Source organism: Solanum dulcamara, chromosome 1 (genome assembly GCF_947179165.1).
Source record: "Solanum dulcamara chromosome 1, daSolDulc1.2, whole genome shotgun sequence".
Classification (NCBI taxonomy): domain Eukaryota; kingdom Viridiplantae; phylum Streptophyta; class Magnoliopsida; order Solanales; family Solanaceae; genus Solanum; species Solanum dulcamara.
In genome coordinates, this window is record NC_077237.1 from 38,028,071 (window position 1) to 38,055,008 (window position 26,938).

The window sequence follows — 26,938 nt, forward strand, 5'->3', positions numbered from 1 at the left end:
TCTTTTGTGGATTATATAAGGGTTACAAAGTCATCACCACGTGGATTATATATTGTTTATAAAGAATATATGTGTGATTTGTTATAATTATATTGGAAGTTCATAGTATCTTTTCTTCAATTTTTATCATTGAGCTACAGATCTATTTTTGGTGGCATTTTCAAATGAAAAATTAATCTTTTGAGTTGTGGTTAATTTAGATTATTTCTAATATTGATAATTTTCTAAGATTATACATTCTGCAGTGTTTAAAGTAAGCTGAATGGTTAAGTCTCTTTTTTTCTACAGTTCGAAAATTTTAGTACCAAATGATGATCAAGTGTGCTAAAATATGTGTGGATAAATGAAAAAAACAATGGAGTCATAACTGGTAATTGTTTGACTTATTCGAAAGGAACTTAGCTACATGTTAGCAAAAGGATAAAAATGCATGTCTTCCTATCATGCATTAAAAGACTTTTTTAAGAAGAGGAAATTTAATTGCTGGTAATTATTTTAGACCTAAGCGAAAATTTTGTGGCATGGTTATAATTGAAAAGTTTATTGAGTGTCCTCAAATATAATTTTTTGCACAGATAATTTTTTTAAAATTTCTGCGCATCATGCGAGTACTATACTAGTTGTCCGTAAAATGAATGAATTACAAACCAGAATGTCATATTACTACTCCGTCCAATTACAACTAGGAAATTAAAAGTACTATCTCTATCTTCACTGTTTAAGATGGTGAAAATGCCAGTACACAGTCATCAAACATCATCTCAATTATGTTAAGAGTGTTGTCCACACATAAACAAAGGACAACCAATACTTGGTTCTATTTTAGAATCAAAACATGGTTCAGTAACAAGTCAATATTCAGAACCAGTGGAAATAAAATAGATGGTCCAAAGACAAAATACGCACCATAGCGATCACAGTGATACGCCAAGAGCAATCCCACATCCAGTATCAGCTTTCCTAGAGTTTTAAAGGCTGTGAAGCAAAACATAAATGTTGAAGAACTCAGCAGTGGTAATATCCTGAACAAAAAAATATTTTACCATTTCCAACTACCAAAATTCTTGCTAAAATTGGTATATTTAAATGTTTCTGATGCATCATAGAACAAGAATATTGCAGAGGCACAGAGAATAAGGCAGGCGGCAACATGATATGAATTTGTAATGTACTTTTTCATATTTGATATCTAGCATCAGGTTATACGAGTATATAAGTTGTTTTTTAAAGACAACGTTTATGTATTCTTCTTCTTCTTCTTCTCATCCACTCTTTTGAAATTCCCAAATTCCCAAACAAAAAAATGAAATAGAAGGGTTAGATCCAGAGATGACCAAAAGAAAAGGATCATATTCTGAGATAACCGAAAGAATCCTGAGATAACGACGTCCCTTACTGAAGACTTTTTTTATCAGCCACCACCAACAACAACCATAATTGATCACTACTGCAAACCACTATACCATAACATATTATCCACAACCACCATCATTAGTCAACATCATCTCAAATCGACACGCACAATCACCATCATTAGTCATCACCATCACCAATTGCCATATGTAAATTTTAAAATATTTTGTTGATATAATAGTAGATCTATTTAGTATTTTATTAGAAATTTATATTATTATTTTTTAAATAAAGACAAATTTTATATATTCAGATGTTGAGAAAATAGTCTTAACTATCTAGTATTCAGATCTTAATGCAACATCTTAATATTCATATTTTCAAACCTCTAAATCTTAATGCACATCTTAATATTTAAATGTGTATTCAAATTTAGATGTCTTAATCTTAATGAAAACAAATGAGGTCTAAAACACCCGAGCAAGAGGCTCTATCACAAAGCTAATGTCGTAAAGTCAGGGGTGTGGCAATATTGGCGAGATTAAGAACCCTACTATGACATGATGAACAAAACAGAGTCCACCTTGGTTGTCTAATTCTAATGATACATAAGAGGAAACACACTATCTTAAAAGAAGCAAACAAGAGCTCAAAGTTTTATATAAAAGATTTACTCAAATTCAAGATATGTACATTAAGGTGTTGCTTGGTTGTTGTCTAGGAAAAGTGTTGTGCATGTATTACAACTAGCATAGCTAATACCATGTTTGGTAGCACTAACTGTTTTGTACAAAATTCAGCATTCCGAGTATGATGTTTGGTTATCATTTTACAATTCCACACAAGTAAAACATGTATAAGTTATGAGTAGGGGTGTCAAATGGGGAGGTTGGGTTGAAATTGGAGATATTAAAATGGGTTGAAATAGAAATCGGGTTGAGTCATGACCCGTCCAAATTTACTTTGGGCTCAAATGGGCTAAAAATCAAGTTGGGTAGTGACCTGCCCAATTCGACCCGCTTATTCTCAATAATTTTAACATATTGTTATTTACCTTTTATAATCACAATTTGAATTTCAACTCAAGAAAATAAAAAATATAAGTTACAAATAGATACATAAATCCTAGAAGATATAAATATATAGTAATTCATACCTTCAACGTGGGAACATACATTACACCAATGAAAATAAAGAGTCTTAAAACATGTTAAAATTGGAGATTAAAATGGCCTCAACTGAAAATTCTTTTAAAATGGATTAAGGCTTGAATGGGTTGAGATTGAGCCAATTCAAAGTATCTTGAGCCCAACCCATAAAATTCTAGGCGGGTTGGACGGGTTATTTATAGTTGGGCTCATTTATAGTTGGGCTCATTTTGACACCCCTAGTTATGAGTTAATTTATGTATTATTTGATGTTGGATAGAAGATCAAATATTTAATACATGAATTAGTAATACATGGATAAAACAATTAAAATGACAAATTTACCCTCTATCACGCCATACTTAAGTTTATGGATTTGACTTTAGTGCTTTCATGTGCCAACTATATACCGTAACTTGCCTCATTTTTGAAGATCAAACATTTATAATGCATTGTAAATAAATATTTTATTTTAAAAATGATATAATGTATATCAATTTCTAATACAACAAGCCAAACATCCAAAGTAGTAATTCATGCATCGTAATCTCTGCATAAATAATCCCCGCATTACTTATTCCTCCATAACTAAACCTTGCATAACTACACCATGCATAATTAATGTTTACATTACTAATAATTGCATAACTCTAACCAACAACCAGAAGTCTTTTTATAGGCTTACAAAATCTAAGAGTAAAAAGTTACCTACCAATGTGGGACTAAAACTTACTACATGATAAGGACAACTACTATTATCTAGATAATGTTAACTAATATTATCTAGATAAAGTTGACAACTAATATTAAGAGGAGATGCATCAATGTCCGGCGAAGGAAGTGAAGAGGTGTGAGAGATTGGCTATGGTGGGTCTTAAGAGAGGTAGAGGTAGGCCAAAGAAATATTGGGGAGAGGAGATTAGACTAGACATAGCACACATGCAGTATACCGAAGACAAGACCTTAGATAGGATGATATAGAGGTAAAAAATTATGGTAGAAGGTTAGTAGCTAGTCGACGTTGTCTACTTTCCCTTATCGGTAGTATTTTTAGTACATTCCTACTATCTGATGCTTCAATTTTATTATTACACGTTTCTGTTTGCTTTAGTTATTGTACTATTTGTTGTTGCTACTTATATCTTTTCTTCATCATGTTTTTAATAATTGTGATGTTCGAGCCAACTTGCGCGCACCTCAACTAATTCCATGGGATACTTGTCACCTACTACCAACAATATGTACTTAGTAACTTTATCAACCAAGGCTAGAACATATATCTTTTCTACATTAATCTCACTATTGTATCTATTGTATTTCCTTTCCTACTGATTTTGATATTGATATGCTTTACTTGAGTCAAAGGTCTATCAGAAACAGTCTCTCTGCTTTCACAAGGTAGAGATAAGATTGCATACACACTATCCTCCCCAGACCCCACTAGTGGGATTACACTAGATATGTTGTTGTTGTAAGGTTGACAACTAATATAAGATGATAAGTTTTTTTCATCATGATATGATAAGTGGTTGCCTTAGCAAGTGATAAGTTAATGTATTAGCACGTGAATCTTGAAGATTCTGTTAGTTATACTGGTGGTGGGGATGGTGGTGACAGTGGCGGCGTGGAGAGAGGGGATAGGAGAATGGAAAGGTGTGGTGCCATTAATGGAGGATGGCAGTGACAATAGTGGCAGGGCAAGAGAGGAGAAGGGGAGGTGGAGGTGCAAGTGGTGGCAGGAGAGAGAAGGGGAAGAAGTTAAAAAAAAATATGCACGCTTAATGTTACAAACATTGTTCCACATCAACGAAGTATGTCTATTAGACATACTTTGGCTTGGGTTCAAGTACTAAATAGGTACAACCCTTAGTTCAAATGTCTAAGTGAAAAATCCAAACAAGTATTAGCGGCTACATATGTATTCAACCATAAGAAATTGAATGATGACTTATCTTTTCATGATATCCCAGATAATTGCCCTTCCTAAAAGGACAAAATTACTTGCCAAATGTTACATAATAATAACAGTTTACATAGAATCCATTTCTCCACTTGTACAAAAAAAAATTCATTCCCTCTAAATAAAATAAAGATAAGTTGTAGAATTCACAAGAATCCCCTGTAATCAGATTTCTTGTTAATAACAGGGCATTATAGGACAAAACATCTACTTGGTATTGATCAGAGGTTATGAACAAACTTTAACCCACCAACTAAGAAAAAATAAGACAAAATTGTGTTAGTATGTACCTGTTTCAAGTTCTGGCAGAGCCTTATGAGGCCATGTATTTGACCCACAATATGATGGATACCTTCAACACAACTAAAATTTAGCTGCATGAAAGTTAAGCATGCATATGCAGTTCATCTCAATTCAAAAGCAACTGCATAAGAAGTAGTCTCTCCATTCCACTTTATTTGGCACTATTTCCTTATTAGTCTATTCCAAAAAGAATGGTGTACTCCTATATTTTCTTGATGAGAAGCTTTTATAGCCATACAAATGCTATGACATGTATAAAGATTACGAGTTTCAAAAGTTTTATAGCCACACAAATGTTATGGCATATTTAAGACCACAAGTTACAAAAGTCTTTATTTTTTCATTAAACTTTACGCGAAGTCAAACTATGACAAATAAAGTGAAACGGAGAGAGTAGTAACTAAAACCCATCTTTCCTTTCCTAAGTAGTGTGACTTAGACTTCACTTTACCTCTCAATTCTACACTATATTCACTCAGTTCTTTACGAATGAAGCAGTGAAAAACTTACCGTTCAATGAGGGATTGCTCTGTCGTAGGTACATCTAATATTGGATTTGCATAGAAAGATCCTTTCAGCAAATCTGCACAAGCAAAACCATGACACATTTAAATCCGTCAAAATGATATATTTAAACGACAACAATTTGCATGTTTGAGGAAAAGTTAAATAAGTGAAACCAAGATATTTGCACATGTAATATACAATAAAGAGATATCAATGTTATGGTAGACAAATAGCTTATTAGTTATTGTCACTTCTCTAGTTCAATAGTAGGTCCCTTTCAAACCATGATGGGTGTTCATGGGTTTGGACTAGGCATTGTGAGAATAGTGAAGATGAAGAAATGTCATTTTAATCAACGAGGGTGGGTAACTTTTCTAGATGCATCACAGCAAATCTGCCGCACCATAATGCAACCATTGTGCAGGAATAATTTATTCAAACTATTTTTTCCAACATGCAAAATTGAATTGTTAATACCATGTTCTTATAATCTAAACCCAAAATCAACAATTATAGTCATATGGCAATTTTGTGTTCAAACAAATATGCAGAGAATGCTCTATTTTACTTTGTAAAGCAATCTCTTTGTAATCAATGAGGGTTAGTAACTTTTTCTAGATGCATCACAGCAAATCTGTTGCACCCTAAATGCAACTATTAAGCAGCAATATTTTATTCGACCTTTTTGTAACAATTGAATTGTTAATCCCATGTTCTTTTAATCTTACCCCACAATTCACAATTACACTCATATGTCAACTTGAATAAGTAAGACGAATTTATGAGTTTCTGAACTTTGTGTTCAAACAAATATGCAGAGAATGCTCCATTTTACTTTGAACACCAAAGACATCAAAGGTTACAACTTACATGAGAACAAAGAGAACTCCGAAAATAAAGGGAATAAAATGCCAAAATTGCACTGTTCTCACATTTTTTGACAAATTTCAATCAAACTGCTCATGTAGTGGTGACCTGGTAGAATGATACCAGAATTTCAGGCACGTCCACTGTGTTGGAACAACAGTTTGTGATCATTGGTTAAGCATTTTCATACCAAATTCTCTAATTGACTTCCTGCACCTCTAGTCTCTTTTTAGTATGATAAGTTACTTGTCACTTGTTGGATGAACTCATTGTTAACAGGGGAAATTGTTCAGTGACATGGGTACTTGTAGTTTGACCATACAACAACTTAGCAATCCATTTTGCCCGGATTTCGCAAAGCTAGTATCTGTCTCCAAAAGCCCATTGGAGGTGAAGGCTTTTCAGATGTCCTTTTGAATGATTAATGAGACCTAGTCAAGGGGAACATAGAACCAGAGGGTTATATTATAACATCATGGAGAGGAGGAAATCTACAAGAAGCTTTAGATATCAGTTTTGGCAATCATTCCCATTATGAATTTAGTTGATATTATCATTTAAACTGCTGAATTTTGTGAATCTTTATAAGTTCCAATGTCGTTAAAGGACCACTTGAGGCACACTTAAGTCCAGACGCTAGATGTAGTGCAGATTGGACGCTTCTCCTTGCTTAGGTAGTACTCTAGTTCAAACATCAAAGATGTATGCCTCAATTACCATGACTTCTATGTTTTAAGGGCAGCATTGAAAAATAAATAACGTTGGTAAAAGCAACATGGGCAATTAACATTAGCATGTCAGTAATTAAGAATATAAAATTAGATCTAGTACAAGCTAAGCTAATCCAAATAGAAGCTTAACATTGTACTAATAACAATTTCAAAATGATCTGAATGATTGGCTTGGTAATACTCCATATATTTCACTTAATTTCATCTTTTTCTTTCTTGGTCCATATGATTGTATTTCTATTTATGTAATTTTGTTTTCTTCATATAAAATTATTTATATTTTTCATTGGCCCCTTTCTTTACTAGAGCATGTTTGAATTGCATTTTGCCCTTAAAACACCAACCTATACTTGGCGCTTTTCTAGTTTTAGGGGTCGTTTGGTAAAGTGTAGTAGAAAAAATAATGCATGCATTAGTTTTGTGTATTACTAATACCTTATTTGGTACACTTTTTTAGCCTATATATAACTAATGCTCACTCTATTGTGTATTGAGGTGGTTATTACTAATACCATGGATTTCCATGTATTAGTAATACAAAGGGTTTCAACACATGCATTAGATTGATTAATGATAAAATTACCCCTCACATCCCTATCAAGACATTTCCCATTTCCCAAAGCTAAAGAGTGTGGAGGGTATTTTGTATACAAATATTATTTTATAGAAATTATGCAAGACTTGTTATTTCTAATGCATGATATCAAACAATGTATAAGAAATAATGCCTGCATAACTAATCTCAGTGTTACTAATGCAAGCATTACTGATACACCCTATTCAGCATTATTCTTATACACTCTACCAAACGACCCCTTATAGTCTTTGACTAAATGATGAGTTCATCTTCATTAGAAATGTTAGTTTGAGTAATATAGTGTGCATATGATGCTAAACTATTTGCTGAATGAAACAACAAAATAATCGAATTTGAGTAGGCAAACTCCTACCTAGCTTTCCGGATTCGAGCTTTTCTTTTCCATGACTCCATCCAAAGTTGTACCTAAAAACCATTGCCAAAATTTGTTGAAGATGTGGGTCAAAGAGAATAAATGGACACACATAAGCATAATTGCATAACTTTTTTAAAAAAAAAAAAAAAAATTCTTGTAGTTCTAGATAGATTGCAAGAAGCAGGTGATATTCAAGATCAAAAAAACAAAAATAAAGCATTCGATTATGGCTCACCTGCTGTTAGGGTCTTCAATCTCCCTTTTTACATCTTCAGGAAGGTTGGCTAACCTTTTGAAGAAAAGACACTGATTATATGAACAGTTAGCTAGTTTTTTTCCTATACACAGATACACTTTTCATGTTTCTACCTATCTTTGATCTACAGATAATATTTGATATATGAAATTTTGTACCTGGGACCAAGGTGGAGAAGATTCTGTCGCCACAATGAATAACCAGGAACCTAGAGAATATAGTCCAAACAAAAGAGGTATGAAGCAACGTAAATTCACAGTCATGTCATGAACATGAAACAGATACAATATGCACTTCTTATAATCAACACTTTTCAGAAACTCCAAGCTGGGCTTTATGAGACTTCGACCAACTTCTACAACATGTTCACATCTTACGATATTCAAATTTTGAATCTCTCTAGATCTTGAATTGGTTGGGCTGGATTCATCTTTCCGTGTTAATTACGTTTCTGAAATTGATTCTCTTACAATTACCAACTAATTAGTGCATGCTTTCCCTTCGACGCAAAAATAGCAATAGATGCATCATGTTTGACAATATATATGTTAACAAACCTTTGAAGGGTTTGAGTTCCCAATTTAGGGACCAAACAGCTCCCACACTAACTAACAACTTAAAATATTTGCTGATAGCATGTCAAGACAAATGCTTTTATCGCCAATCATTTCCAGCACATAAAAGAAAGAGCAGGCATATGTCAACTACAGGAGTGTTACTATTTATGTGAGAATGTGTGTGGCTACTGGGTATATATATATATATATATATATATATATATATATATATATATATATATATATATATATATATATATATATATATATGAATTTAAAAGATACTGAAGGACAAACACATTACTTAATTTCAATAAACAGTTGCACAAAAGAATAAACAATAGAAATTCAAACGGAAGAATAGTTCCTGCCGTTAACAAACTCCTTACAGCATAGACAATGAAGTAATCCATCAAGTATCTTACTATAGTCAAATTCGAATATTTTCTAAGTGAATGAGAAAAATTTACTTATTTTGTGGGCTTATAAGTTATGCATCAATAAACTACTAGATAAGTAAAACAATAGCAAAAGAAAAGTAAGTTCGATGCAGTATGTAGAGAAGTAAATACTAATGTAACATATTGGAGCGGTGAAAAGTTACCTCCGATATGGATAGAATTCCAAGACCATTTGGGCCAAAACCTTGTTCTATTTTTGCTGATAAATCAGCATTCTTGTCCTATTTGATCAACAAGCAAGTGGCCAGAATTAGCACAAGAATATTTGACAAAATTGAATTGCAAAAATGAAGAATATCATATTTTGGTTCAAAACTTTTGAGTTAAGAGTTATTGTTTTTTGAAACCAAACTCCATGAAAGAAAAGGTCATGGGGTTATTGTCACCTTTAGTTGGGTATATGGTATGGAAACAGTTGGAAATTGAGCGGAGAAGGAGCTCATCGTGATGGGAAGGCGAAGCGAGGGAGAATGAGGTTGTGTCAGTGTATAAGAGGGATTCACAGAGAAGATCCGATGCGGCAGTGCTGAATGCTGAATGCTGAATGCTGAAAGCCGTAACCATTCGCCAGGAAAAGGTCAAATTGTATAGTCTTGACAAAATTATCAAAATAGTCCTTAATATATTTGTTTTGGTTCTTCACATATAGGCGCTTTAACAATAACAAAAATAGTCAATGCATATAGATATAGATAATTAATCCTTGAATACAAATAGTTTTCTAAGAGCCGGTTTGAAATGATTTTATAAGTTTTCAACTTTTTTGAGTATTTGGCTGGTCAATTTAAATGCATTTGGGAAAATAACATTTATACTCCAAAAGAGGAAAATATTTATTCTTAAATGTCTCATTCTTTCAACGCATTTGGGAAAATAACATTTATACTCCAAAAGGGAAAAATATTTATTCTTAAATGTCCCATTACTTTCATACTTCCTTTTATTTTAAAATGACATAAATTTATTTTAAAATTCGCGCACTGATGTCATGCTGACAGCAGCGTCCACCTTACATGATACCGATAGGGTATCAATATAACAATGAAGTATCACAGAGGATTAAGTTTAGTCTGATATGATACTAATATGGTATCGATATATCGCAAAGAATATATTTACTAATTTAGAGTTTCATAAATAAGATTGTGATTTTAATAATTTTCTCTTAATTATTTTATTTTTATTTCTTAGAAAAAGAGTTCAATCCTATATAATACCGATAGAGTATCAATATACCAACGGAGTATCACGGAGAATTAATCTCAATCCTATATGATACTGATATGGTATTATTATACCGATGGAGTATAACAAAGAATTATTTCATAACAGTGATGTTGATATCATTTGAGAAATTAAAAGGGAGAAAATGGGGTAAGGATGTAAATAGTTTAGGCCGTGAATCTATTAAGAATAAATAGTTTGGTTTGAGTTCAATTTGGTTAAATACTTTCACAATTGGTCTATTTTGTGTAATTTTCCAAACCATTTTGTGCTTAAAATAAGCTCAAAAAATTAATTTAGCATGTTTGGCTTAGCTTATCTAAAGCAATTTATAAGCTGAAAGCAGCTTAAAGACCAAAAAAATGTTGGAGTACCCCAACTTATTTTTTTGGGCTTATCAACTGATTTGCTTTAGATAAGCTAAGTCAAGCAAGCTCTTATTTTCTTCTTTTTTTCTTTCTTTTTTCTTTTCATTTTTTGATTAAAAGGCCTGTGGACGCCTAATATTACTAAAGCAAAAGGTAGTCCAATTAATTGGTTGGCAACATCAAAGATAACGATGCTCATGCTCCTACTACAAGAAGGAGTCACCATAAGTTGTCAATTGTTATTTTCTTTTGCTTGTATTATCTTTATGAGATGTTGAGTTTGAAAAAAAAACTAATGTCCACTAAAAAATTCATATTCAGCTAAGATTTGGGTTGAATCCACCTTGGACATTTCAAAGCTCTCACCAGATGTTATGGATTCAAGTACAAACAGAAAGATTGCCATGACTCAAGCTATGCCTAGACATGACATGAGGATTAGGATCCCGAGAGACCCCAGCCAAGCCTCTTAACATATCATGCATGAGCATACATAAGGTAAGTAAGACAACATCAAGAGACAATCATGAATGCGGAATATAAGAGCCCGTTTGGATGGGCTTAAAAAAAGTAACTTTTATGTATGAAGTGCTTTTAGAACTTTGAAGTGCTGAAAGTTATTTTTATAAATAAGCAGTTGAGTGTTTGGATAAAAGTGCTTATGATGTGAATTTTAGGATTAAAAGAATAAAAATATGTAGTTTGGGAATTTAGTTAAAATATAAGGGATATAAAAGTAATTTCCATGGTCAAAGAAAATGACTTTAAGCACTTTGGGAAAAAAAGTTAGGAATCCTAACTTTTCATTTTTTACTGACTTTAAGAACTTTATGGCTTAAAGTCAGCATTAGACAAACACTTCCAAAAGCTAAAAAGGGGCTTTAAGTTGGTTTTGACCAACTTAAAGCCAATCCAAACGGGCTCTAAGTCTCAACATGAAAATCTCGATATATGAGATATCAAACTAAATCTCCGAATAAATGAGCAATATAGACATAACAATCTAACACGCCTCTACTAGTCTAGATGGGACATAAAATAAGTTTCTAGCTCACCAAAGCATAAGGAAGCAAAATCATGAGAACATGAATGAAATCATAAATGTTGTATCCTCAAAACATGAAGACTCACCAACAAATAGATAGCGAACTCCAAAATTTAGCCACGAGCGGGATGCATAGAATGATAATCAGACCCTATATGATACAATGTAGGGAAAAGTATGCGCTAGTACATGAATGTACTAAATATGTGAGAAACATACATGAACAAGAATAATCGGATATAATCAATATGAACATGTGATGCATGACCAAATATCTTGAAAACATGAAATAAAACTTGAAAACGCTTAAGAGTATTTAATAAGGTCAATGCATCACAAAACATCATTTAAGGACTTATAAGAAGAAGCATATACATATATGGCATATTAACCTTAACCAACATTTAAGACCATGCGAACATGGAATCTGATGTAATTTCCACACCGAGAAGAGAAAGGCTACTTGCCAAGGTAGACTCCATATAAACATGAACATGAGCTATATGTAGATTCACTAACTAGGCCATTAAGGCACCTACGGGGACACACAGTTTGGAACTAGGGGTTGCTACTAGGGACTCCCTTACCAAATCCCCACCACAAAGCTTTGTAACACTCCCTAAAAATGTTATATATGGTGTTCCAATTCTCGATAAAAATGATACTGCTTCTGTATTTTGGGCATACCTTTTCATAGGATAGTCTACATTAGGTGATTCAAATTTTTAAGTATCCCCAACATCATTACCTACAACTTTTGTGAGATCATGTCTTAAGATTCGGAGGTTAAGTAGGTCAAATAAATTCATTTTTGCAAGACCAGGTATTATGACGAAATGGAGTATTTATAGAAAAAAAATCATATCTCACTGTAGGGTGCTTCAAATCAGTTTATTCTTGAACTACATGAAAGAAAACTTCTAGATCTACAATTTATATGAGACATCAAATCCTATTAGGAAGTTATCTTGTTCAAACGTAGCTCCGAGAAAGGGTATTCCCTAAAAAGAGATTCATCTCACTAACCATAGAAGGTCTAGATCCATTTGACATCACCAATGACATTAATAGTCCTCCATTTGACATCACCTATAACATCATAATCCTCCATTAAATTTTTAGATTTTTCTTTATAATTATTTTAATTATTGTTAGGTCCCTCCTTCACATCTATAAATACCTACCTTATTTCATCATTTTGTTCATCAAGCTTTCTCAAGCAACTCTCCTCTCTATACACTTCTTTACTCATTCTCAAAATATAGTTTTAGCTTTTAGTAGTGTAGAAACACTATTTCGGTAATTCATATACTCTGAGTAGTATACAAAATACTCCGATGAGGAAAAAAGGCTAATATTCAAGAGTGTTCATTAAGTCCTTCGATTTTGAGTAAAGCTTCGGATCTAAGGTATGCGGGAATTTATTCATGGATCTTTTCATTCATGAAGACCAAGTGAATTATCAAACTCTTCTATTTAATTCAAGTATGAAACTTTATGGGTTTTCATATCATGATTCCAATGCATAGATTATTAAGTATTTGAAGTTTAATTACCTATCTTATATTAGCATATGTAAGGCTTCAATGAGAGTATTCCTTCCACTCTCATGCCTAAAGTATTTTGATTATATGATAAATTATGTTTATTTACCCAATTCTTTTTAAGCTTTGCTCTAAGGTATGTGAGTATTGATTCGTGGATCCTTTCATCCATGAAGCCCAAATGAATTATCAAAGTCTTCTATTTAATTCAAGTATGAAACTTTATGGGTTTTCATATCATGAATCCAAATGCATAGATTATTAAGTATTTGAAGTTTAATTACCTATCTTATATTAGCATATGGAAGACTTCAATGAGAGTATTCCTTTCACTCTCATGTCTAAAATATTTTAATTATTTGATAAATTATGTTTATTTTCTTTAAGCTTTCCTCTAAGGTATATGGGTGTTTATCCATGAGTTTTTTTTCCACCCATGGAGTCCAAAATTCTTTCAACTAAATCTCTTGATTTCAAATAAGATTTTCTTATGGGTAATTCTTATTTCTACTTAATAGCATGACTCATGGTTAAACTAATGAGTATTGGTCTATTTTGATGCAAAATGATTCCATATGTATGAATTGATGGTTTTTTCAAGTATTTTCTCTGTTTAGCTCTTTAAAGGTTCTTGAAATTCAATTTCATCATTCTTTTATTTTATAAGACTCCATTTTGATCGTAGACATTGCTTTTATAAATATTAGTTTGGAGTCAAAGCTTTTAAGTCAAACTTCATTGAAAATATAGTAAAACTAGGTGCGTTCAAATCACTTCAACTTTCAAACATATATGTAAATGAATATGCATAAATACTTTGAAATCCATTAATTAAAAATCATGCTTTAAAATAATAATGCCTATGATCATTTCCCACGTTTACTAATATCAAACTATTGGACCAACAAGGAAAGTTCTAGGTTTTCACAATGCATGAAATTTAAGTTATCCTCACCAGACATGGCATGCAAATACAATCATCAAACAAAACTCTAAAACCCTAGCATACGTGCAACGATCATTTCAAATTGCACAACTTGATATTCAAATAGTCAATACAAGATGCTCAAAATTCATACAAGGATTGTGCAACTCCAAAATGACAAACTCAAGTTATCACCAACACATATCTCACCACTAACACTCTTCAAGTCAAAGATGTTGTACGCAATTGGCAATCAAATATTCTACACAAGCACAAGTTCAAAATAAGAATCAAAACAACTTCAATACTGAAATAAAAGCGAAAAAACTTATACTAATAAATAAAAAAAGAAGAAGTTAAATACATCATCAAGTTATAATTACAACCCAAAAGTCAATGTATCTCAAAAATTACAACTCAAAATAAAATAAACTCCTCTCCTCCACAAAAAATAGGCATTGATCTAAATGCCAAAAAAATAATATAAAGCATAGAGAAAGAGAGTGTAAGAATCCCTATCAGGCTAAGCACGAGGAGAAGTCTAGACTACTGGTGAGGCTTCATCCTAGGCATCAGTTCTCGTCTCATCTCTATCCCCTAAGTTCAGTACAACTGGCTCCTTAGTGGGTTCATACCCATTAGAGCCGATCATAAAAGTGTCACAAAAGGATGACTTCATCGCCACTTGCATAAACACCTCCTCTATTTCCTCTAATTAAACATATGGGTCAATTAGCTAAACATCAGTCCATGATCCTCAACCATACCTAACTCCTCCTCATCAGTCTTGGAGGTCTTAGAGTCAGGTTGAACAATAGGTTCAATATGTCCGGTTGCATTAGCCGGAGGAACCTTAATAGATGTGCCATTGAGAGCACCAAAATTTGCCTACAACATAGAAATATCTGTGGATTTCAACTCATCCACATCCTTTCTCAAAATATTCACTTCAACCCTCAAGGATAACAATCACCACTAACTCCTTGCTCTCTCTCATGCTCATCAACCCGATCAGAAAAGGCATTAAGATGACCTCCATACACTCATTAAGTCTCTCAATAATCCCGTATCTCTTTCCAAAGGGGACCAAGAGTAGTTGTTATAGAATGCTCAATTATGAAAGGCACCTTATCCTCTAATTGAGAGGCTCACACATTAGGCGAATGTGCAAAGTTATCCATCTACAACACTATTGCCTAAGTCAGGAAGAAGGAACTAAGTAGTAGTAGGGATAGGAGGGGGAGTTGGAGTAGGAGTACTTTGGCAACAATAGCCCGAGTGGGGGGAATAGACTCCACCTCCAAAGACTCCACATCTACGACTGAGGTAGTGTCCACCGATCTCTTCTTTTTCTGCTCAATCTTATCATAAAGATTTTCTGCTTCAATCCTCCAAATATCACAGGCAGAAAAAGGAGTAATCTCAACATCCTTCTTGTCCACAAAGGGGACACCAACTCTCTGGCATAACTCAGTGATCAAATAAGGAAATAAAAGAGAAGTATGATTTTGATTCACCTGCGTCACAATCTCTAGAGCTATGATCATTGCCAAATCAAGTTTGTACCTTTCAATGATAAAAATCAGCGATGCCGCCTTTGATTGGCAAACTATAGACTTATTTTGTGAAGGCATAAGCGAGCTCAATATGAGTACCAACAAATAGAGGGTAGTAGTATGTATGTTCTCCTTCTCAATCATGATTCCCTTTACAATCCATGGAGGGGTAACCTTAGTCAACAACGGGTCTAACCATCCCCCACATCTCATCTAATGTTTTTCTCATCTTCAATGTGAGCTCATCACATTCTTACACTGTGCAATCTAACACCTTGATAATGGTGGATCAAAAACACTTTACGTTAGAACCGTGAACCTCACCAATATCAAGTATTTCTCTCTTCTTACACTTTGGTACAATCCTAGCATAGGCTTCATAGAAATCATGAACTCATGTGGGGGCTTAAAGCTTTTGAGGCTTTGTAAACTTCTCAAATTTATGGAATTTAATGGTCCTTTAAATACATGGGTATCTATTCAAAACACCATTCTCAAGAATGGTTTGCTGCCTATAGACTTTAGAAGACCGAAGTGCTATGATGGAGCTGTCAGAGGAATAGCACCAGCCAATTGATCATGAACCACTTTGTAGCGTATTCGATCCTCATACGCATAGTGGAATACACTTTTGGAAGTGGGATATGAATAAAAGTGTTGGAGCCATCATCATTAACTTCTTAATCAGACTCAATCTAATCGTACTCTAATGACCTTGTTTTATCACTTTTATCATCCCTCGGTGACTCGGATACATTCTTGCCTTTGCCACTCACATACGTAGACTTACGTTGAGTGGTATTAGGATTGGCCACCATCTCTAAATCATAACCCCTTTTTGTTTCTTGAAGGGTGGAGGAGGATTGTTAGGTGTAACATTCTTGCATGGTATCCCTTTTTGACAAGGCATATCTACACAAAGAAACATCAAGAACCATATCACAGGTGTAGGGTTAGTAAAAATGAAAGAATATGGAATGCACATTTGGTGTTCGCCGAATGGATTTGGTGTATCGCATAATCGATTCAGTGAACTTAAGGGTCATAGCCTAATGAACCAGCTGCTCACCCTCACAAGAACATCTAACTCGGCAAAGGGAGAAGTAAATGAGCAATTCACCAAGTTCACTCGGTGAGCCCAATGAAGCTCGCCGAATTGACTAAACATAAGGCCTCCCATTGGTTACAAACGACTATCATAGGGCCATTCAACGTGTTACCGAGTGTTTGGCATACCACCAAAAATGCATAAATCAATTGCCTACATGTAACCTATTCGTAAACATACTAGAATTCAAATAATTTAAGGCATTACAACACAATCATTACCCTACCCATGATGATTCAAAGGTTCGAGGTACTTAGAATTCCCCAAATTTAATTCAAAATCCAATAACACGACGATTTCCCTTAAGAAAGATATCACCAAATCCATCATCGAGCCAAATCAAGTCGATTATTTGATTTAGGGATTACTCAGACTTTCCCTAATTACACATGAAACCCACATCATAGATCACAACTATGATCCCACAATTTAATAAAAGCAATAAGAATTTGCCCAAAATCCCAATCAATTTCATGAAACCCCATTAGACCCACATAAATTTGGTTCACTTTCAAGCCATATGGTTCATTTAAATAAAAAAAAATACATTCACATAAGGCATGGGTAATATATTCACAATAATCATAAGATCCATTAACTAAGCTGAATCAACTTCAACTTTAATGAAAAACAAAGTCTTGAGAAAATCGACCTCAATAGAGTATATTTTTAAGAAAGCAAAGTGAGGGAACAAAGGATATGCAGTTCCACAAGTAATTAAAATATGTTTGATGATGTTATTTGTAAGAAATTAAGAGTAAAAAGGAAAATATATCAGAAGAAAGAAAGAAAAGAATATGAAAATGGCCTAATTTTAAAGGTCAAAAAACCATAGGCTCTTCAACTCACGTCCATTCAGCGATCCTGACTAACACAACCAAAATGGATTTAGCAGATCAACCAAATAAAATGATGATGCAACAACTCTTCAGTGAAATCCTTTAGTGATCTGGTAAACTCGGTGATATGGACACCATCATCGAATAATAATCGATGACTTGCCTAATGGACTAGGAGTTACACAATGAAAACCCCCAAGAATTGGATTTCTAATACAAACAGTGAACTTACTTGACCACACACCAAATAGGTGCCTTCTACTTCTAATTGCCAACTCTTTCACTTTCAATTTTAACCTACACATACAACACACATTATTGAAAACAATATAAAGTAAAAATTGGGTTGCCTCCCAAAAAATGCCTTAGTTTACTTCATGGAACGGTGCTGACACACATTTTAAATATCATCCAAATTGATGACATCAATAGTAGCCATTTCTGGACTTTCCCCAAAATACAACTTCAGACATTTTCCATTCACCTTAAACTTAGAACCTTCCTCATTTTCAACCTCTATATCCCCATTTGGATAAGCATGAACCAATGAAAAATACTGGACCATTTAGATTTCAACTTGCCCTGAAACACCCTTAACCTTGAGTTCTAGAGCAAAATTTTAATACCCCAAAAATTCCTAGTTCAAATCAGTTCAGAAAGAGTTTAGAATGTTTTTAGTTTTTGCACCAAATCAGTTTTATGGACACCATCTACGGTCCATACAAGTAACCATGAACCATAGATGTGTCCCGTAGACAAGGCTTTAGAAATCAAAAAAGTCAAGTTAGGGCTTACGAGGGATTTCATGGGTTAAATAATATTTTATGGGCCATAGACCTTGTTGTAGATTGATGTTTAGAAAGCTAGAATATATACTTGAATAGGAAAGGAGGAAGTATGGATCATAAAAGTGTTTACAGACCATGGATGATCTGTAGACTAACGTCCTGAAACTTCCAAAATCTTTGGATAGCTCTGATTTCCACAAACACCTTTTAGGGTTCATAGAGGGTTCTATTGACCATAGATGGGTCTCGTGGAATCAATCTTTAGTACCTTAGTATCTCAGCAACTTAGGTTTTATGGTAACTCATACGAGTTATAATGATTTCTACAGATCGTAGAAAGGGTTGTAGAGTGAAACTTTAAATTTCATGTCGAGTTAAGGGAAGTTTCCAAGTTCTTGCTCAATCCATGACTTCTCAATCCAACATGAAGTTGTAACTCTCATGAACCCAAATGTGGGTACGAAGACAACTAGATTTTGAGGTTTTACAAGGATGAATCCTTTGGAATCCCATTGTTTAAAGGTAAATGAGGACCCACAAGAGTTTATTGATGGGATCCAAAAGATTATCAACATTATGGGCGTCACTCAGGTGGAAAGTGTAGACTTGGCCACTTATCAAATGAAAGGTGTTGCTCAGATTTCATTAAAGCAATGAAAGGAAGAAAAGGAGGTTGATGCAGGTTTATTGATTAGGACAAGTTCAAATAGGCATTTCTTGATCAATTCTTCCCTCTTGAGATGAAGTGAAAAAAGTGCAAGAGTTCATTAACATGAAGCAAGATAATATGAGTGTGAAATATTATGCTTTGAAATTTATGGAACTCTCCAAGTATGCTCCGACTATGGTGGCCAATTTTAGGGCCTGCCTGAGTAACTTTATTTCCAGTATTTTTGAGACGGTTGTGAAGGAGTGTAGAACTGCCAAGTTGTTCAAAGAGATGGATATCTCTAGGTCGATGACTCATGCTCAACAAATTGAAGAGAAAAAACTTAAGGAGAAAGATAGGGAGACTAAGAGGGAAAAGACAAATAGTGGTGACTTCTCTCATCAAAGATTCGGTGGTGGTGGTAGTTCTCTTTTTAGATAAAACTTCTCTAGACCAACTTCATCTAGTGCTCCAATTCAGAAGTTAAACAAGGACAGGGTATCTAACCCTAAGACTTAAGAAGGTCTTTCTAGTTGTTAGACTTTCCCCACTTGCCAAAAGTGTGACAAGAGTCATCCAGGGAGATGCTTAGCTAGTACAAATGGTTGCTTTGGATGTGGTAAGATTGGACATAAGACGAGGGATTGATTTTCGCTTGCTAGCAAGGGTAGAGTGATTCGTCAACATGCTTAGTCTACTTCTTTAGGACGCCCGACCCAGCAAGGTGCTTCATCTGGTTCTAGTCCCGGACAAAACCAAGGCAAGTTTTATGCTCTTTGGACTCGATATGATTAGGAGGATTTCTCTAATATGGTCAATGGTATGTTACAAGTCTTTCAGTTTGATATTTATGCCTTATTAGATCCAAGAGAGAATCTTCCCTTTGTTACTCCTGATGTTGCTATGAAATTTAATGCCAGTCTTGAAATCTTGTTAGAGCCTTTCCTAGTCTCTACTCCTTTGGTGACTCAATTTTAGTTAAATGGGTATATTAGAAATTGCCCAGTCTTATTTTTTTAGAAAATCACCTCTACTAATCTTCTAGAGCTAGACATAGTTGATTTTTGATATCATTCTAGAGCTACATGCCTATTATGCATATATCAATTGTAGAACCAGGGTCGTAAGATTTTAGTTCCCAAATAAGCCAATCATTGAATAGAAGGATAGTACTTCAGTGCCTATATACCAATTTGTTTCTTACCTTAAGGCAAGGATGATGATTTTCAAAGGTTGTATCTACCATCTTGTTCAAGTTGAGGACACTAGTTCTGAAACTCTAACTCTTCAGGCCATTCCAGTTGTGAATGAATTCCCAGAAATATTTCCCAAAGATCTTTAGGGACTTCCTCCCGAAAGGGAAATTTACTTTGACATAGACCTCCTTCCACATACTCAGCCTATCTCCATTTATCCTTATCTAATGTCTCTAGTTGAGCTTAAGGAGTTTAAAGATTAGTTGAAGTACCTTATAGATAAAGGTTTCATCAGACCCAATGTTTCTCTATGGGGTGCTCCAATTCTCTTTATTTGTAAGAAAGATGATTTTATCAAAATGTACATTGATTATCGACAGTTGAACAAAGTCACAATCAAGAATAAGTATTTCATTTCAAAGATTGATGACTTATTTGATCAGTTTCAGTGTGTTTGTTTCTTCTCAAAGATAGGCCTCAAATCAGGCTATCACATACTCAGATTAGAGATTGTAATATTCCAAATACAGCCTTCAGGACTCGGTATGGTTACTATGAATTTTTGGTTATGTAAAAGACTAAAAAATGTTAATGTAGCTTTTATGAAATTGATGAACAAGGTGATCAAATAATATTTGGATATGTTCATCATTGTCATCATATATGACATCTTGATCTATTCTTTAGTGAGGATGAGCATGCAGACTATTTAAAGATTGTCTTGAAAATTTTAAAGGACCGTTAGTTGTTTGCTAAGTTTAGCAAGTATTAGTTTCAGTTGAGGTCGGTAGTGTTCCTTGGCCATGTTATTTCTAGAGAGGGCATAAAGGTTGATCCTCAAAAGACCAAAGCAGTAAAGAACTGGCCTAGATCTCTTTTTCCCTTAAACATCAAAAGTTTCTTGGGTTTAGCTGGTTACTACAGATAATTTTTAGAAGGGTTTTCCTCTATTGCTTTTCCTTTGACTAAGTTGACTCTAAAAAAAGTCAAGTTCAGTGGTCTGATGCTTGTGAGAAGATTTTCTAGGAGTTGGAGACTCGACTCTTTATAGCCTTAGTTTTGACTCTATGAGATGGATTAGATGGTTTTGTTATATATTGCGATGCTTCCAAAATTGGTCTTGGTTGTATGTTGATTGATGAAACATAAAAAGGTCAATGATTATGCTTCTAGGCAACTTAAAGTTCACAAGAAAAATTACTCGAGTCACAATCTTGAGTTGGTGGTGGTGGGTTTTTCCTTAAAGATATGGATGCATTATCTCTATTGTGTTTAGGTGGATGTATTCATCAATCATAGGAGTTTGTTATATGTGTTTAATCAGAAGTATTTAAATCTCCGCCAAATGAGGTTGCTTGAATTATTGAAGGATTATGATATGAGTGTGTTGTACCATCTGAGTAAAGCTAATATTTTGGCGAATTCTCTTAGTAGATTATCTATGGGTGCTGTTGCTCGTGTGGAGGATGAGAAAAAGGATTTGGTTCATGATGTTCATAGATTTTCTCATTTAAGAGTTCCTTTGGTTGATTCAGAATATGGTGGAGTTGTTATTCAAAATCGTCTCTTGTGAGTGATTTGAAGGTAAAGCGAAATGAGGATCTAATCTTGGTTGAACTGAAGGAAGCGGTTCTCAAAAAGACTACCAAGGATTTCTCCCAAGACGAGACTGTGTACTTCGATATTAGGGTCAGTTGTGTGTTTCAGATGTTGATGGTTTGAGGCAACAAATCTAGTAGAAGCTTAGAGTTCCCGATATTCTATTCACCTAAGAGACACTAAGATATATTGTGATTTATGGGAATTTTATTGGCGGAATGACATAAAGAAGGATATTACAGAGTTTGTGGCTAAGTATCAAAATTGTCAACAAGTTAAGGTTGAGCATAAAAAACCTAGAGTTATGGCTCAGAACCTTGAGATTCCTACTTATAAGTGGGAAGATTTAAATATGGACTTCATCATAGGTTTTTCTTGCACGTGTCGATAGTTTGATTCTATATGGGTGATTGTGGACCGAATGACTAAGTTGGCATACTTCTTTCGGTTAATTTTTCCTATTTAGCCAAGGACTATGCTATACTTTATATTCGAGAGATGGTGAAATTTCTTTGTGTTCCATCATCAATCATTTTTCACATAGGTACTCAGTTCATATCTCATTTTTGGAGATTATTTTAGAAGGGCCTTGGTACATATGTTAATCTTAGTACAACTTTTCATCCACAGACTAATGGCTAGACTAAGTTGACTATTCAAACTTTGGAGGATATATTGGGAGCTTTTGTTATTGACTTTAAAGGTAATTAGGATGATCACTTAGCTTTGATTCAGTTTGCTTATGATAATAGATACCATTCTAATATTCAGATTTCCATTTGAAGCCCTCTATGGTAGGAAATATAGGTCTCTATTGTTTAGTTTGAAGTTGGTGAGGTTTCTTTGATAGGGACCGAGTCAATCCTTGAGGCTATAGAGAAAGTTTGACTCATTAGAGAAATATTGAGAACTATCGATAGTAGGCAAAAATTCTATGCAGATGTGAGAAGAAAAGAGCTCTAATTGAAGTTGACGATCGGGTTTATTTAAAAATCTCACCTTTGAAGGGGGGTGTGATGAGTTTTGGAAGCTCAGTCCTAGGTATATTGGCCCTTATTATATTTTGAGTCATTTTGACAAGGTAGCCTATGGGTTGGACTTTCCCTCCAAGTTGGAAACCATGCATCCGGTGTTTCATTTGTCCTTATTAGAGAATTGCGTTGGTGATCCGACTTTAGTTGTGCCATATGAGAGTGTTGGCATTAAAGAAAGTCTCTCTTCTAAAGAGGTTTTGCTTTAGATTCTTGATTATCAAGTTTAGAAGTTGAGAAACAAAGAAGTTGCTTCAGTGAAAGTCCTTTAGAGGAACCAGATAGTTGAGGGTGCTACTTGGGAGGCTGAAGCTAATATGAGGTCCAAGTACTACCATCTCTTTCCTTCCACTTAAGTTTTAGCTTGAGGTACTAGTTCCACTTGAGTATTTTTTTGAATTCATGTGTTTCAGCTATTCTAATATTTCTATATGCATGCACAATCATGAAATCTGTTTTAGAGTTTATATTTTATCTTGGGGTCTATTACTCCTTGATTTTATACATTTTGATATGTTTTGCATTCATATTGGGTTGTTAGAGTTTTCCTACTCTATTCATGATAGCTTGAGTCATATTTGAGGACGAATGTTCCCAAGGGGATGATATTGTAACACCTCAAAAGTTTGAAAGTTCATTTGGAAAGAAAGTTGCAAAAATATTGCTGATGCACTGGTTATACAAGCTTATGTACGAATCATAGATATTTGTACGGGATGTCGAAATGAGTCTGGTTACATCCTTGAAGGCCTAGAAAGTGTAAAGTCTCATATGAATCTTTTCAAGCCAACTGTATAGGCTGTGGATGGGTTTGATCATGCCACTTGACTTCAGGAAAATTTGAATTTATGGATAGTTTTATGAGAGGTTGTATGACTCATATAAGGTTCCACGAGCCGTAGACTAGGCCGTAGATTAAACTTCAGAATTTGGAAACTTACCTTGCACAAGATGAAGGGTTGTATGGATTGTGGAAGTCTTTACGGACCATAGACTAGTCTGTAGATTGAAGCATTGAAACTTTATATATTTAGAGAGTTTCTTGACTTTTATGGATGACCAATACAGGTCACAGAACCCTTTATAGACCATAGAAAGTGGTCATAGAGTGAACTTCACATTTTAGGATTTTTCTTTTGTCTTCTACAGAACACTTCATGGACCTTTGAAGTTTATATGGCTCTTAGAAGGTGCCTGTAGAACCTTCCTGATGATGTAACATGGATTTAAGGTTCTTGTAATGATTTAAACTTGAGAATTTACATGTCTTCTAAGCATTTGTTAGTAGATTTGATTATGTTTGTCTTTGTTTTGCAGGAAAATTGATTGTGGCATTGAAGACTTGAATACCAATTAACTATAACTGAGAGTTGTCTTTTACGAAGCCAGCCTACAAGCCATAGGAACTTCTACAAGCTGTATGTGGCATTTGTAGAAGGAATGTTGATTTATGAGGACAAGTCTGGAGCTGTGAGGGGTGTTTATGAGCCGTAGAAAATAAGTAGAGCATAGATTCCAGGACTGGCCCTACGAGATGAAGCTATGAGCCGTAATAATATGTCCATAGAAAAGAGATTTAAGGATGCCTTGAAGCTACTTGTATTAGTGGACCTATGACTCATCCGAAGTACTATGATCCGTAGGCACTAGTCATAGAAGCTTGCCAACCTATTTTCCCTATTTTTCCTAGATTTATTTTAGTTAGGACTAGATGTCTATAAATACCCTTTGGGGAATTTTTTTGTTATGTTATGCACATTTTGGAATTTGGGAATTAAGCATAGATTGCTTTTGTTCTTAATTTTTGAATTCTTGGATTTTTATCATTGACTTTGCTTTTGAGATTTAATTAAAGCTTTTGGATTTTCATACTCATTATTGTAAGTGCATGATTTATTTTAACCAAATTATTATAAATCGAGATCACCTAATTATGAGAAGCAAGTTCCACAACTAGGGTTGTGGGAACCATGGAGAGTTAACGACGTAGACCTTATAAAATATAATACTTGAATAATGTGCATGAATGTATTTTTTTTCCTTCGCTTTGAATACTTTTTAACGAATGCGTGCGTTAGTACTTGCCTTAATCTTACTTGTTGGACAAAAGAGGTAATGGATGGGAAAAAAGATTATACAACAGAGATTTGAGGCCATCAACCCTCATCTAATAGCTTGAACGGACCTAGAGTTAGCTAATCTGGGATCACTGGTAAGGGTTAGTAAAGCATACAGCCGTAGATGGACCAAGTTGTGTGGTCATAATCACTTATTTTCCCGACCAAGGACTTAGGTGAGATTAACTTACTGATCTTGCATGTAACACATTAGACAAGGATTACTATTATAACGTTCTATTGAGTTAAGGATTCGTAGGGAACACATATACCCTAGTTTTGTCTTTTATTGAATTCATTCACATAAAATTATTGCTTTGCTATTTGATACTTGCAACTGAATCAATTGATTTCTTTCATACAAAACCCTCTTTTTTAAGGAAATAATCCCATTACGATTACAAATAATAAATGATTAACCTAAGTCTAAACCTTATTCCTCATGGGATCGATCCTAATCTATGTTAGGTTCTATATTCGATAAACGAATGCATTATACTTCTTTTGGGAGGCATAATTTGGGCGTATCAAATTTTTCCGCCGTTGCCCATAAATAACGCTTTTATATTAGATTAATTGTTCTATTTGACTAATAGTCATTATTTCCTGATTTTATACTTTTTTAAATAGGTTAAGTTCTAGTGCATGCCAAATACACAAAATCAAGGAAAACACCTGATTCCATTTAATCCTAAAAATCAAAGAGCTCTAAGGAGAATGGCAAAAAACAGTGGTCAGAAAACTGAAGCTGGAGTAGCAGAATGGCTCAGAATGGATGAAGAGGATGCAAACTAAAATCCTCCTCAAGATCCACCATGTAATGTTCACAATAACCTACCGATAGAGATACAACATACTCCACCCAGACAGAGACCTGAGTTCGATATTTGGAACAATTATGGGGTCAATCATGATGCCATTGGGACTATGGGTGCCATTGTGTTACCTCTATTGCCTTCTGGAGAAAAGTTTCATATTTCTAGTGGTTTGATTTAGATGATCCACAGTTGAGGATTGTTCACAACCTTTCCATCTGAAGATCCATACACGCATCTCAGTAATGTCGTGTATGTATGCAGGAGCAGTGTTGGTAACTCGAATTTAAATATGGACATCATCGGATTTGAGTATTCCTATTACCACTTATTAGTGATGCAACAACTTGGTATATAGAGCTTTTATAAGCCTCCATCACTACTTGGGAGCAGTTACATAGGGCTTCATCAAAAATACTTCCCATTGTCAAAGAAACTGCATAATCAATAATTTCCAATAATTATTGGGAGAGTTGATAAGTGCTGCATGGGCAATGTTTACAAAGTATCTGAGGAGTGTACCAAATAATAAAATCCCCGATGAGTCACTTCTTGATATATTTTACCAAATACTGGATGATAATAAGAAAGCTGTGGCAGACACCATCACTAGAGGAGCATTCATGGCTAACACTTTTGAGGAAGCTGCTGAGAGTTATTGCTAAAAAATAGAGCATGGAGTAATAGGGATGTCGAAACCATGAGGAGCACCTTTGTAGTTAGAACTGACTAGAATTCAAGAATAGCAAACGAGGAAGTACTCCAAGAAATAGCACAATTAAGATCGGAGTTCAAGTTGGCATTAAAAAACTTGGGTTCAAAAAAAGTCAATGCAATAGACCAACAAGGCAGAGCGCCAATACATGATGATTTAGGACACGAGGAAGATGCATACCATGTGAATAAGTAGATAGGGGGGTTATGGAATAATGCCCAAGCTTCCAATCAGGATTCTTGGTACCAATGTCAAGGGAATCAAGGTCGAAACTATAGAAACTTCAACCAAGAGGGTTACTAAAACTATGAAAACAACTATAA

The 26,938-nt window shown here is 34.4% G+C and overlaps 1 protein-coding gene across 3 annotated transcripts in view; it reads right to left on the minus strand.

Annotated features, from left to right (window-relative positions):
* The window catches only part of LOC129887651 (uncharacterized), a 43,257-nt gene extending 33,538 nt beyond the window's left edge, over window positions 1–9,719 (minus strand). The window contains exons 1-8 of one of the 3 annotated variants that reach the window (XM_055963639.1): window positions 9,483–9,719; window positions 9,240–9,317; window positions 8,237–8,286; window positions 8,058–8,111; window positions 7,820–7,872; window positions 5,275–5,347; window positions 4,752–4,813; window positions 907–975 (exon numbers count right to left, since the gene is read on the minus strand). In XM_055963639.1, coding sequence (XP_055819614.1) covers window positions 907–975; window positions 4,752–4,813; window positions 5,275–5,347; window positions 7,820–7,872; window positions 8,058–8,111; window positions 8,237–8,286; window positions 9,240–9,317; window positions 9,483–9,539 — 496 coding nt within the window. In that variant the 5' untranslated portion in view covers window positions 9,540–9,719. The remainder of the gene's footprint in view (window positions 1–906; window positions 976–4,751; window positions 4,814–5,274; window positions 5,348–7,819; window positions 7,873–8,057; window positions 8,112–8,236; window positions 8,287–9,239; window positions 9,318–9,482) is intronic. The other 2 variants (XM_055964375.1, XM_055963178.1) reach the window with 2 other exon arrangements.
* Window positions 9,720–26,938: the final 17,219 nt, after the last annotated feature.